Genomic DNA, 15,180 nt, shown 5'->3' with positions numbered 1-15,180 from the left:
ATATATATATATATATATTCTGAACAATGTTTCTAAACGCTCTAAAAGAGCACAGAATGCCGTGATTTCAGCTCTCAGCCTCTGCTGCTCTCAGCCACCTGCAAGTGTTTTTGGCCACGCCCACTTCTCCGCTATGCACGGAGCACAGCTGATCAGCTGCAGGAGGAAGCTTTTTCTGCAGTGTGGGCTGCACAGACGTGCAGCAGGTGCTAAATAATTTTAAACAATTCATTTAAAATAAAAATTTCATGCCGATCGTGCAGCTCATCCATCAATCAGCCAATTGTGTGTCATGTCCAATCTTATTTTGAAAAACTGCAATAGAGCGAGTCTACGATAAACGAACCGCAAAGTATCGAGGGACTACTGTAGACTGATTCTGTCTTAAAACAGCTCGTCTCCAACATGCCATAAAAAATTATCCACCCAGAAAGGCCCCCGGACCGGGAATTGAACCGGGGACCTGCTTGCTGAGAGACAGCAGCTCTACCAGTTGCGCTACTGTGCTGCCCTTTCATATACATTATAAAAGCCAATTAGTAAAAGTTATCTGTCTAAGGAAACCAGAAGGTTACGTTGAATCTAATATATATTGATAACTGGGACTAGCCATTAGCAAAAATAAATCATATTTTACCAAACTAAGGTTGTTCATGGTTTTTCTTTAGAACCCCATTTCAAAATGTCCTTTAAGGGTCTGTGGAAACGGGTCTGCACCAGACTAAATGTTGACACAGGACTGAGTGGCTGAGGTTTCTAACATCTACACCAGCAGTAATCGTGCAACAGAATATTAGGCTAGCAGAATTCAGATTAAACACAAGAAAGCTGTTGGAGTCAGCGTCTTCAAAAACGCAGCTGAAAAACATAAAGAACAACTTCTTTGACTTTCCACTCCTACATGGAGTCAGAGACACGGAGGCAGACATCTGTTTGGCAGCAAAAGCCCAAACAGGTACTCTCCCTGTTCTACAAAAAGCTTCAAACAAAGCAAACTCAACAAGCCTTGCTTCTCTTCAGGCCAAACATATTTTTCTCCTGTGACATCTTATTCTAGCAGCCCAGCGGCAGAGTGCTTCTTGTCCCTGCACCAATCTTGAGCCTCCTCTTCCAGCCATCGTAAACAATGTCGAGGACAATGCTCCACATGGTGAAGAATGAGACAAAATCATCACAGAAAATATGTTCTTGGTTTGCACAATTTCTGTGGCTACAATGACAAAAACCTTCAGACAATTTTGGTCCAAAAATAATAAAAAGCAGCTTTTTGGTTAATTACATTTTTGGTCAATTTGGGCTACAGTATGTGCAAAAGCACACACAATACAACAATGTGCAACATGATGGTAGAAATTAATGAACGAACTGGAAAACAACATTGGTACAGTTAGCAGCAAAAGTATTCACCCCTCAGTATTCTCTGTTTTGTTGCTTTACAATCTGAAAATTCTACGAAAGTTTTCAAAGACGTAATTTGTGTGTGTGTGAAATAAACAAGAAAAGGAAAAGAAAAACCTGAATGTTTGAGGTATCCACTCTAGAAAGTTCTACATTTTGTAGAATCATGTTTTGCAGCAGGTACAGCTGGATGGTTTTTCAGGTTCTTCCTTACAAGCTTGGCAAATCTAGCCATCTAAATTATCCCAATCTGTGAACTCTGAAAGACTTTAAATAGATTTTCCTCCAGATTTTCTGTTTTCTTCCCTCAACTCCAGCGTTTCCCCTACCATTATACAAGCAGGGTGCCCCACCCTGTCAACAGAGCCGAGAGCCCCACCTACTGAACCAGACCCCCATCGACAACTGCCGGCACTGGCGTAGTGCAAAGCTAGTGGCGCGCAATACAGACGCACAAGCTAAAAAGCTTCTTTTTGGTACACACAGTGAACAACAGACGTGTCTCGGTCACCACTGCAGGCGAAACACTGAACTCTGACCAGTTTAAACGTTTCTGCTGCTGGAAAGCATCCCCACAGCATGAAACTGCCGCCACCATGCTTTATTGTGTGTTTGGTGTTCTCAGGAGGCTTGCTCCAAATATGGCCTCGATACCAGTTTCATGTAACCACAGCATCTTCCTCATGTTTAGTCTCCAACAGGCCTTTTGGCAAATTTCAAACAGTTTCTCTTTTTTTAATTCTTGAAGCCTTGTCTTTTATATGCCCGCTCTTCCATGAAGCCCAATTTTGTCTAGCTAAATGTGATCCCATGGACAGATGCTCCCATCTCTGCAGATCTGCTGCTCATCTCCATCAGGGTTAAGTTTGGTGTCTTGTTTGCCTCCCTGACTTCCTTGCCCAGTCTGTGACTTTGGTTGGATGATGCTCTCTTGGTATGTTAACTGTGGTATCATAACCGTTCCATTTTATAACATCTGATTTGATGATGATCTGTGGGATGTTCAGGGTTTGGGATTTTATTAATTCAGATTCCAACTCTGATCTGGACTCCTCAACAATTTTCTCACTGGCCTGTGTGAAGAGTTCTTTGGTGCATCCAGAATCAACAGATATTGATTCTGGGGGTTATAAGAACGAATGCATACATACATACATACATACTGAGGTCATCTGACATGTAGATTACCCACAGGTATTTCTTACTTAACTAAATATGAGGCTTTTGAAGGTAATGGCTGGTACTTCCAAGCAAATGAGGTAAAGACATATGCACACAACACTTTTCGGTTAATCTGGAGAATTTGATGTAGGTCTGTTATGTATAAACAAACTAAAAACCCATTTAAATTTCAAGTAGTAAGGCAACAGAATAAAAATAATTCCAAATGAATACTTTTGCAACCCACTGAGTATCTGAAAACCTTGGTAGATTTATTTCTTTATTTTTGCAAAGTAAATTCAACAAGTTGTTAAAGCTTGTGGCTCATTTGCCAGTATTTTGAAGCAAACAGGACAAAAATATGCCCGTGTCTCTCTGCCAGCAGTAGTTGTTGTTAACCGCTGCTGGACCCATTCAGGTCCAACATCAACCCTTGTTCTGGCATAGAACCAATCAAACTTGGATGCTGAAACGTGTTTCGGACACGACTCACCCTGAGTAGGTGCTGGTTACCACCTTGAGGCTAGCGGCGTTGCGGAGCAGCTTGTCCAGGGTGCTAACAATGCGAGAGAACTTGGGCCTAAGGTTTCTCTCCTTCATCCAACACTCCAGCATCAGTTGGTGCAGCACCATGGGACAGTCCATTGGAGGGGGCAGACGGTAGTCCTGCTCCACTGCCGTCATCACCTGAGGGACAGGAAACCAGTTACCGGTAAATCACTTTTTACAAGACTATAGAAGTATATCAATGCTATGAGTCCCCGAGGCTCAGTAGGACTAACCTGTATAAATAAAGGTTGAATGAAAATAGCAATGCTAACAGCTACCTGAGGCATGCTGATGATGAACTGAGCTTTCTAACAGGACTAGCTTAGCATATTAGCTTGCTAGCATGTTGGTTTGATTAGGTGTGTCACTATCTGATTAGTTTCTGCTTAAAATCAATCCCACTCGCTCAGTAACTTCCAAATGTGAGCTGTGCATGCACAAGATCATATATTAAACTTGGATGTAGGTCTTTTTTGTTCAGTCTGTTGATGGATGAGGTAAATCAAAAATGCACAACATGTTCAATTACACAAGTACAGAGAATTATTTAATAATTTGTAACATCTCATAACTCATGTTTCAGACTTTTTCCTTTTCAGAGGTGTTTGCATAAGAATTTTAAATGTGGAAGTATTGTGTTAATGCACAAACTGTGTCATACACATACAATTTTGAAAATACTGATCAACACATTTTTTTCAGTCTATATAAATGACATACTGTAAATACTGTATTTCAGATAAAACCAAAGGCCCCTGGTTGTGTTATTAATATGGGTGAATAAAATTGGGAAAACAAGTTTCTCATCTCCACAGCGGAAACTACCAAGCTAGTAAGCTAATACCTGTTGATATACAAGCTAAGTTGGAATAAACCAACTCAAAGGTGAACAGTGAGGTCTAGAATTTAGTTCTGGTAGTTATTTTAGTCCCTTGTCGCAGATCGAAGAGAGGGAATTGTAAATACTGTCTGTCCATTCGTCTGTGCGTGTTGTGAGCATAATTTAAAAAATAAGTGAGTTACTGACTTCCATTTTGATATATGGGTGCATCAAGGCACAAGAAGGTTTCCTTTCAAAAATTAGGTTACCACATCCAAATCCAAGATGGTTGCTGCCACATTTGTCCATCCATCTTGTGAACTGGATAACTTGAAAAATAAGCAATGTGCCTACTTCTATTTTGGTGTGAATGTACCTAGGCATAAAAAAGTCACAATAGAAAATTGGGTTGCCATGTCAAAATCCAAGATGGCCACCCCCATATGAATACCAACCATCCCATCCTTTGTAGACACTATGCTTTCAATTGCTTACAAGTACAGTTTCCTCAAATGATTGGAGTGGCCCTTGGGGTAGTCAAAGATTAATCTATTGTTGCCAAGGCCACACCTGGCCACCCCCTGTCTGCGCCATTGTACATGGTAGTGGATAAAAATGCTCCCTCCACTCACCAGGATCTGTTGCTCTGTGCTGCCTCACACAAGCAAAAAACAACAAACAAAAACAAAAAACCTACCGGTACCTATGTTCTTCTACAGTGTAACTCCTACCCACTGGAATGTCTTGCACCAAAATCACTAAAGTTTACTCACATTCCCTGTTCAGTTCCAGTCCAGAGATGGGGAGCATTAGCATACTGCTTGCTAACATAATTTCATTTGTGTGTAACAAAAAAGTAAAATGTAAATTAATGCAAATCACAGGCATTAGGGATATTGCTAAAGTGATATGTGCACACAACATTTTAAGATAAAAAAATTGGCAAGCAAAACTATAGATTTACACGACTACTTAAAAAAAATGTGGAGCAGTTGCTCCATTTCATCAGGCAACTATAGCTCAGAATAATGATCAGTTCAACGTTTGCCAAGATTGATTGCCTGTCGTGGCCATCTTAAATGTGATTGACTCCTAAAGTTAATCAGTAAATCATTACATTCTGAGAGTTTTATTAAAACCTGTTCAGTGGTTTATGAGATATTTTGCTAACAAACAAACAGGGTTGACTTTACCAGTTAAAACAAAGGCAAAGATCTTAATCAAAGAATCATACTCGGAATATGTGTTGGGAATGACTGTCAGCTACAACCACACCAAATTTAAGCAAAATATCTGTAAATTCAACTAAGCTAGGGGTGTCCAAAGTGTGGCCCGAGGGCCATTTGCAGCCCTTGGAGTGATTTTGTGTGGCCCACAAATGCAGTTTAAGAATGGTATCATTTTGGCCAGCAGGCTTAAGAGGTCAATGCAGACTTTCTGCAGATTAGTTATTAATCCTTTTTTATATAATATTAAGGTTTAACAGCAAAACAGATGTAAAACAATCTTCTCAAAATGAGCAATATTAAGCAAAATACCAACCTTTGGCTATAATGTTTTTATTTTCACCTTGTGGTACAAAACACCACAGACCTTTACAGACTCTAACAAAAAGGAGACTTTTGGATAATTATTCATAAAACGTGGCTAAATATAACAAAGTGCAGTTGAAATAATAATCAATAGAGAGAACATGGCAACTGGTAGAGCTGCTGCCTCTCAGCGAGCAGGTCCTTGGTTCAAACCCCAGTCCAGGGGCCTTTCTGGGTGGAGTTTGCATGTTCTCTCCGTGCATGCGTGGGTTTTCTCCGGGTACTCCGGTTTCCTCCCACAGACCAAAAACATGCATGTTAGGCTGATTGGTAACTCTAAATTGTCCCTAGGTGAGAGTGAGAGAGTGAATGTTTGTTTGTCTCGTTTGTCTCTATGTGGCCCTGTGATGGACTTGCGACCCGTCCAGAGTGTACCCCGCCCCTCGCACAGTGATTGCTGTACATGGGCACCAACGACCCCCATGACCCAAAATGGAATAAGCGGGTAAAAATAATGGATGGATGGATGGATAGAGAGAACATGGACATTTTTAAATAAATATAACGTGGTGTCATCTGCATACCAGTTGATCAACTTTATCAAACCTTCAATGAATCTGTTGTAGCGACTGACAGCTGGATGATTTTTCAGAACTTTGATCAGCCTTTTGGGTCGTCCATGGTCCAAAAGGCTGATCGATCCCCTTTTAAAAGGACACTTACTCATATTACACTTTTGTTGCTGAGAGTAGACTAATGTGAAATTTCCAAGCACAAGAAAATAACATCGACCCAACATATCAAATTAATTACATAATTTTTTAATAAAAATATAAGGTTAGTGTTTATGAGGCTTTTAATGTTTTGGATCTACAACATTTTAAAACATTTTCTCCACCAAAATTAGTAAACTTTTGTTTTTTCTCCAAAATATTGTTCACGCTGTTGAGAGTTAAATTCACATTTTTGAGTCCCACGAGTCATTTCATCTGGATAGTTTTGGCCCACATGTGAAAAAGTTTGGACATCCCTGAACTATAGCCATTATTGGAGGGTTGATTTTCGGTGGCAGCCATACTGGCTCTAAAAGGCAATCAGATGTTGATGTAAACCCAGTGATTTCCTTCTGAGAGTTTCAATAAAATCCTTTCAGTGGTACATGAGATATTTTGCTGACAAACACACACACACACATGCAGAAACACCTTTTGGAGGTCAGCAATAATTATGGGTTTAGTATAATCTGCTTAATTACCAGTAAACTGTTATGACTTTGATTTGGGAATTGTATCTCTGACATGAGACTGAGATGAACTGGTACATCCAGATTTTGTATTTCTAAACAGACCAAGGACACAAGTCTGGCACAAATCCCATTCTGCTCATATATTAATTATATCATCATATATTTAAAGCTCTCAACAACCTAGCTCCATCCTATATTACAGATCTTATTGTTCCATATTTTCCCAACAGAGCACTTTGCTTTCAGACTGCAGGTTTACTTGTGGTTCCTAGAGTTTCCAAAAGTAGAATGGGAGGAAGATCTTTCATTTATCAGGCTCCTCTCTTGTGGAACCAACTTCCAGTTTCTGTCCGTGAGGCTGACACATTGTCCAGTTTTAAGACGGCTTGAGACTTTGATTTTTGATAAATCCTATAGTTAGGGTTGGTCTGGGCTTCCTGAGCTATCCCTTAGTTATGCTACTATAGGTTTAGACTCCTGGAGGACAAGTTGACCACATTTATTCACTCTGCTGCTGTCTTTACTTACTCTACCTGTTTTGTATCTGTAATTATTTATATCCTTAACATGTGTTTTATGTCTTTCCTCCTATAGAAAGTACACCTGGATCAGTCATTCTTTGTTTGTTTGTTCCTCCTTCATGTCCTCTCAAACCCAGCCGGTCAAAGCAGATGGCCGCTTGTCCTGAGCCTGATTCTGCTGGAGGTTTCTTCCTGTTAAAAGGGAGTTTTTCCTCTTCACTGTTGCCTTTGTGTTTGCTCAGGATGGGAGACTGTGACAAAGTGAAGATTCAGCGAGTCTGCTGCTTCCTTACCATACCAACTTTACCATACCAACTTTATTTATAAAGCACCTTAAAACAACCATGGCTGACACAAAGTGCTGTACATTAAAACACAACATAATAAAAGTGGAAATAAAAACAGTTTAAAAACAGAAAACATACAATTTAAAACTAGATCCTGCTGGTGTTAAAAACATACATTTTAAAAGCATACAAAATTTAAAAACTAGATCCCGCTGGTGTTAAAAGCCAAGTTGAATAAATGAGTTTTAAGACGAACTTTAAAAATGGACAGTGAAGGGGACTCTCTGACCTGCAAAGGCAAGTCGTTCAATAACTTAGGGCCCATGACAGAGAAAGCCCTGTCCCCTCTGAGCTTCCTTCTTGTTCTTGGTACCTCCAAGAGCAGCTGATCTGCTGACCTGAGAGACCGATAGGGTATGTAGGGATGAAGAAGCTCAGAGAGGTAAGCCGGGGCAAGATTATGCAGTGATTTAAAAACAAACATAAGAATTTTAAAATGAATCCTAAAATATACAGGCAGCCAGTGAAGTGAAGCCAGGACAGGGGTCACATGTTCCCTCTTTCGAGTTCCTGTTAAAAGTCGTGCAGCAGCATTCTGAACCAGCTGCAGACGTGAGAGCAGCAACTGACTGACTCCCAGATAAAGTGCATTACAGTAATCCAATCGAGTCGAAATAAAAGCGTGGATCACCATTTCAAAATGCTGTCTGGAAAGAAAAGACTTCACTGACGCCAATCGCCTTAAATGATAAAAGCTGGACTTAACCACGGCTTTGATTTGGCTGTCCAATTTAAAATCACTGTCCACCTTAAAACCAAGATCTGTAATAACAGGTTTAAAATATTTCTCCAAGGGTCCCAGGTTAATAGAGGAGGACTCACAGGAGCCACTGGGTCCAAACACCATCACCTCGGTTTTGTTTTCATTAAAATTTAAAAAGTTCAAGGCCAACCAAGCTTTAATATCTCCTAGACATTCCAGGAGATGTGTGAACGTATGTCCATCCTTCTGCTTTAGGGGTAAATAAATCTGACAATCATCAGCGTAACAATGGAATGAAATCCCATGTTTCCTAAGGATAGAACCCAGAGGCAGTAAGTACAACGAGAAGAGCATAGGGCCCAGAATTGAGCCCTGCGGGACACCATATTGCATTGGAACTGAAGATGATTCAGAGTCATTAATTTTCACTGAAAATGTTCTCTCCTCCAAGTAAGACTTAAACCATTTAAGAACAGTGCCATCAATACCAACAATATGTCGTAATCGCGATATTAAAATGTTGTGGTCCACTGTATCAAAAGCAGCAGTTAGGTCAAGTAAAATAGATAGAGAACTTTTACTAACTGGCTTTTCTATGTATCTGAATGTTTCTGTTCAGTGTCCTGAGACAACTTTGTTGTGACTTGGTGCTGTACAAATAAACTGAACTGAATATCTCACTCACTTTGGGCCACATCAGGTAATGAGAGGGTTTTATTCACAATTTGTTTTAGTTTTTAGTGCAAACTAATTTAAATAGCATCTCCTTGAATGCAAAACAACAAAGCACATGTCAACATTCTCTATCTGTGAGTAACTCGTATTGAGAGCATTCTGTTTAGCGCTCGATCGCGTTGCAGAAGAATAATCACCCGTTCCTGTATTATGTCCTGCGTTTGACAGCTGCGCAGCTCACGCTGTCAGATATTCCATTCTTCTTTTCAACATCTGAACCAAATTCTATAAAACATCCCATCAAACGTGCCACTTCAAACCACTGTGACTGGCAGGAGAAACAATAAGCGAAGGAAGAACGTTGGTTCATCGATTTGGTTCTGCCTGGCAACAGCATTTTGCCTCCACGAGCGCCGTTTGGGTTAAAACCCCCTCAATAATGAAAAAATTGGCATTTGGGAACAATAATTCATTTCTGCTGCGCTCCTCTTCTCCTGCTGCTTGTCCTTTGATTTTGTGTCGTGCCTCCAGCCTGCGAGTACCTCTGTTTATATCTCATATTTGTTGACTCTGTTGCTTATTGAGCAACGACTGTAGCACAAAGGCTTACGGGAACAATAGAGAGCCTCTACTTTGATCCTTTTATTACTGCATGTGGGTTTTGTTGTGAAAGTTATACATACATTAATGCCATTTTTCATTTTGGTTCCTCTTTTGCTTTATTGCTATCAGCCTTACAAGTCTTCTTTTGAAGCCCAATGCAGGGCAGATACTCTTCAGAGAATCGAGTGGAGGAGTACAGTACACATCGCTTCAGCACTCTGCTCAGCGAGGAGGAACCCGGAGAGTTCTGTTTTCTTTCCGACAAAGCTCAGAGCTGTAGCTGTAGTGTCTGCGCGGTGCAGATAGCCGACAGGTAACAAGGCCCATAAAAAAGCCCTTCCTGAGAGTGCCTTTGTGAGAGCGAGGAGGGAGTCTCTGCAGTATGGATTTGTAGGGGGTGAGCTGTAAATAAGGTGGTGGAAATAAGAACAGCTGCACAGACATCTGCAGCGAGGAGATAAAGACCACAGAACAGACGCAGGTCCAACACGTCACATGAGAAATCAAAGCCACAGCAGCTCAGGGGGACTCCCAGCTGCTCCCTAAACTTAAGATGCACAACCTCGTCCACGTGGATTTGGCTTGTTTGGTTTAAAGGTACCTGCATACTCATGAGAGCGCAGCGTTAACTCACATCCTGGTTGCTCATGTCCCAGTAAGGCCTCTCTCCGTAGGACACCACCTCCCACATGACGATGCCGTAACTCCATACGTCACTGGCTGAGGTGAACTTCCTGAAGGCGATGGCCTCTGGTGCTGTCCACCGAATGGGAATCTTCCCTCCCTGCTCTCACACACATACACACACACACACATACACGCACACACAAAGGGATTGAATCAATACCCAAGACTGCACTGTAATCGACATAGCTGCATAAATATTCTCCGATTTCAGAGGATTCTCATGCAACTACTTCAAGATGTAGAAAAATAAATCCCAGGTATAATACATTATAATTTAACAGCAGAACATTCTAGTTCTGTAAAATCAAACCTCAAGAGTTTTGAATAAAATTGCTGTAATCTTCAGGCTTTTTCAAATCAAAGGAACAAAAACTAGTCTTGAATCAAATAATCCCAACGATAACACTTTTACGGCTCCTGTGTTTTGGGACACCAACAATTCATTGAAACGAAGACCTAATAATCCCAAATTACTCAAGTAACAAAACACAGATTAGTTTGGCAGGCTGAAGCGTTGTCAGAGACCGGTTTCTTCTTCTTCTTTCTGCTGCTCACTTCTTCAGGAGTCACAGTGAACTAACTTGCACGAAGACTTAAATGTTTTTATGCCGGATGTCCTTCCTGAGGCAACCACAGACCACCGAGCTACCACAGCCCTCTGTGGAGCAGGGAGCTGACATCTAGGGTGGCCAGGGGAGCAGATGGTGGGGTTCCAGACCCAGAGTGGGACAAACGAGGTGGAGGCAGGTGAGGCTGTCTATCCAGGGAGTCGAACCGGCGACCTTCCGATCACAGGCTTTAGATCTGGGCTGCAAGAACTAATGAGCCTTTCCTAAAGCTGTTATCTATCTGAGCTGGGACTGTTGGAGACTAGTTGGGGCCTCAGAATTTTGAGTGAAAAGTATTTTCCATTTTATTGTCACTGAAATCTGAGTGTTTGTGATGAAACAGTCAGCAAGTCATGCAGCATCGTTCTGAGACGCCAGATTTTAGATCGGCCTGTTTTTGTACGCACAGGACGTAGACTGTATTCTGAGCAGTGAATTTTATCTCATTGCCCACCTCCACCCACATCACGTTTGTTTTGTACCCGTCTTGGCAGCCACCCTTGGACCAGTTTTCTTAATAATTATTGTTTATCATCCGCAGGATGTTTTGGCCCTGGACATATCGGGCTGCAGTCTTGGATATTTTCTGGGATTTAAAGAGTCACAATTCAGCTTTAACTCTCTACAATGAACAAAAATTAAACTAAGACACATTTGAGCTCGCTGTGACAATTCTGTGACTAGTTAGAGAAATAATTTATTGCACAAAGGTTTTTGAGCGTATCCAGATGCATGCACAATAATCCAGGTAGATAAATCTAAGAAGGTTAAGTCAGGTCCTCTGGACGGATCCTTCTTTTTGTAGAAGTCTTCTGGATAAAAAAGACGAAACGTTTCAACAAAGAAGAATCCATCCAGAGGACCTGACTTAACCTTGTTAGGTCTTTGAGCATGTTAACACAGGGTAAGACTCTGAGTCTATGGGACTCAAGCAAAGAAATCAAGAATCCCTGTCAATGTTTTGAGAGATTTGGGAGACTCCCTCATGAATCCTGTTTTCCAACTAGTCCCAATAATCGCAGCTCAGTGAGATGCTACTTCAAAGAACGATTTGAAGAATCTTTGACTCAGTAAGAAAATAGACTGTTCATCATCACCAAGCCTTCTTTCCAGTCAGAAAAGTCTGATGTTCACTTGGGTATTTCTTGTCGTGGTAATACCTGCCATCCCTCTGCTCCTTTGCCTGACGTGCAACTTCCCTTTATCACAGACTGTGGAAAAGTGCTGCTTTTCTTCACTTTTATCTTGTATCATAGGACCTGCACCAAACCAAAGTCCCAGCCTCATAACTTTATCCAATACAGATTGATGATTCGTCACTGAATCTCACTTTCATCCACAGTTCACTCAGATGACTTCTTACATTTTGCTCACTAACACCAACTTCTGTCTCTGCCAATTAGTTTGACTTTTGTTGTGCATTCCCTCTTATTCTAGTCTGTATTTGTTCTGATATTACAGATTGTTTTCTTTATGTACAAACTTTCCAGTTTGGTTGGATTTGCTCCAACTTTTAGAGCCAACAGAGCCGTAACACTATGTGTCATGAACAACTTTAAAATCCTTTCATTGATTTAACTGACAGCTCCTTCATTAGGACCATTTTTCCCTGTCCCTCCTTCACACTGGACAATGATCTGAGAGGTGCAAATCAGTCAGGGCATGAGTAGTCTTTTTAAGGGTCTTGGCATGGCCTTCAGGCATGTAACAACATGCTGAACTCTAAATTATGCACGATGGAGCATTGTGTGGAGGATTTTGAGCATGTACAAAACTTCTGTAGCAAAGTTGTGATGGTTTAGTATCATGGTGACAACACAAAGAGTTCCTGGATTCCACGGCGGCAGCACTGGCAGCATATCCAAGATGTGGGGCACATCGAAGTGGCTTGATTGTTGACAATTTCATGCTGGCCTAAAGTTGTCAAATACGCCATAAATCACCAAGCATAGGGTCTTGAGAAGAAGAACCGTATTTTCCACCGTACATGTCGCACCGCCCTATAAGTCGCATCAGTCCAAATATGTCTAATAAAGTGGAAAAATCCATAAATATGTTGCATCGCCGTATACGTCGCATCTATTATGCGTCACCGCTGACAACCCAGAAATGTGGGCCGAACCCGGAAATATGGGCCGATGTTGTGCCAAAAACTGATTGGCTGCCAAATGACGACCACGGGAGCATGCACAGGAGGACTTTAACAAGAATTTAACAAGATTAACACTTAACAATTCTTTGTTTGCTTGAAATTATAGTAAAGGCGTGTCTCAGTCTAACTTTAGCTTAATAAATGCACTTTGACGGTCAAATCATTTTCAAAAGCCGATACGCGGAAACAGGAATGTGCAGAGGGCAACTCACTGTGCATTTCTTTGAAATTTAACATGATAAGCTCCTAAAAACAATTATTTGTTGGCTCGACGTTATAGTAAAGGTGTGTCTCAGTTGAACTTTTACTTAATAAATGCACTTTAATGGTCAAATAAGCTGCATTTCACCAGGGAGGCGCAGCAAAATTAAGCTGATTTAACGGTTGCTCCAGGCGAGCTGGATGAAGGTGGCAGGGTATGGCAAGCCGATTGTATCATTAATAGCCACTTTTACCTATTACATGACACAACGGCATGCCATACTGCTCGCGTACCATTGAGCAGCTGAAAATGGTAGTGTTCAATATTTTCAGTCAGAATGAATGAAAATGATCATATCTCAGCAAAAATTGGTTTATAAATATGGGAAAAATCTAAAAATACGTTGCTTCGGCGTTTAAGTCGCAGGTCATGCAAATTATGCAAATAAAAAAAACGCAACTTATAGACTGAAAAATACTAGTGGCTGTGGTTGATGAGGTTCTTTGATGGTGTGTATACTTCATCTAGCACTTTTAGGGTCATACATCTCTACAACTTTTATTTTGTGGGTCAAAAGTTGACATCTGGAAACCGCTGGCCAAGGCTACAACCCCACCATGCCCACACTGTGCTGGCAGCAGTGAGGGAAACACTCTTGGCAGAGCAACTGCTATAAAGCGTGTGATCCACTGCCACGCTCACTACAACTAATATATTCATATCACACTCTCCACATGCCAATAAATACAGCACCACACTCAGCTGTTATTTAATTGCCTTCTGAAGGCAAAGTAAGAAACACTTGTTTTCCTCAGGGTCAGGTCTGATGCATGAGGGAGAGTGGATGCAGCTGAATACCCCTTCACCTGCATCCTAAAGCTAATCACTTGAATCCAAATGACCCTAAACACCCGTATGGAGCACAGCATGATACCAGATATGCACAGTGAAATGCACTGGTAGTGTACATTGTCACACTGGAATATGGAGTTGAAACATATGATGTATATTTTGAAAAGACAGTGTCTGTAAAACTGCAATCATGACCTAATGTCACTCTGCACACATTTTTCTAGATTTTAGGTGGTTGTAACATTTTGCACACAGAAAAACATCAAAAGTGTTTCTTCATATAACAGATTTACAAAACATGGTTATATCAAAATATGGCTGGAATTCAAACAGCATCACAAATGAAACCAGTCTTATTCATGTGTTCAATAATTATTTAACTGTATTTGAAGATGCATGTCCTTTGACATCCAACAAGGGGTGCTGGAACACCCTCTGCTCCCCTACTTCCACAGCCTTGAGAAGCACCGTGATAGCCTTCATAATAAAGGAGGTTTTTCAAAATTCCCACAATCTGTCAGGTTGTGGAGTAAAGCGAGCTTCAAGGTCTTAATCTTAAAGGTACACTCATTTACATGCTCAGAGTTGTGCACGTATTTGTTTTAAAGATGGTAAATACACGATGAGTCAACAATTTTTTACTATAACCTATCAACAATATACTTTTCTTTGAGCAATGTTTTTCAAATCTAAAGTTAGTGCACACACACACACACACACACATGCACACTCATTTTACTGACCAGAGAGCTTGTGTAAGTGGGGTCAGCAGAAGTGTCATCTAGAAAGCGGGAGAGGCCAAAGTCGGAGACCTTGCACACTAAGTTGCTGTTGACCAGGATATTTCTGGCTGCAAGGTCACGGTGTACATAGTTCATGTCTGACAGGTACTTCATCCCTGCAGCGATCCCGCGTAGCATCCCAACCAGCTGAGTCATGGTGAAGCGCCCATCGTTAAGCTGCAGAGAAAAAGCATGAGTCAGTGAGGATGAGTGCAGCAGGAGAGCAAAGAAAAGGGGGAAGAACACTTTTGTTAAGGAGAAACAGATGAAACGGAAAAGCAAGTGAAGTGAGAGAGTGTGTGTGTGTGTGTGTGTGTGTGTGTGTGTGTGTGTGTGTGTGTG

General features: G+C 41.1%; 1 protein-coding gene across 1 annotated transcript in view; it reads right to left on the bottom strand.

The window, feature by feature from the left end:
- Positions 1-15,180, bottom strand: part of ephb3a (eph receptor B3a) — an 83,045-nt gene that overhangs the window by 2,857 nt on the left and 65,008 nt on the right. Inside the window, exons 12-14 of the mRNA XM_037682159.1 lie at positions 14,800-15,015; positions 10,190-10,339; positions 3,053-3,246 (exon numbers count right to left, since the gene is read on the bottom strand). Of these exons, the coding sequence (XP_037538087.1) occupies positions 3,053-3,246; positions 10,190-10,339; positions 14,800-15,015 (560 nt within the window). The remainder of the gene's footprint in view (positions 1-3,052; positions 3,247-10,189; positions 10,340-14,799; positions 15,016-15,180) is intronic.

Source organism: Nematolebias whitei, chromosome 9, assembly GCF_014905685.2.
Source record: "Nematolebias whitei isolate Nwh7 chromosome 9, NemWhi1, whole genome shotgun sequence".
NCBI lineage: Eukaryota > Metazoa > Chordata > Actinopteri > Cyprinodontiformes > Rivulidae > Nematolebias > Nematolebias whitei.
Note: the sequence above shows the minus strand (reverse complement) of the source record. Positions and strands in the feature narration are given on the sequence as shown.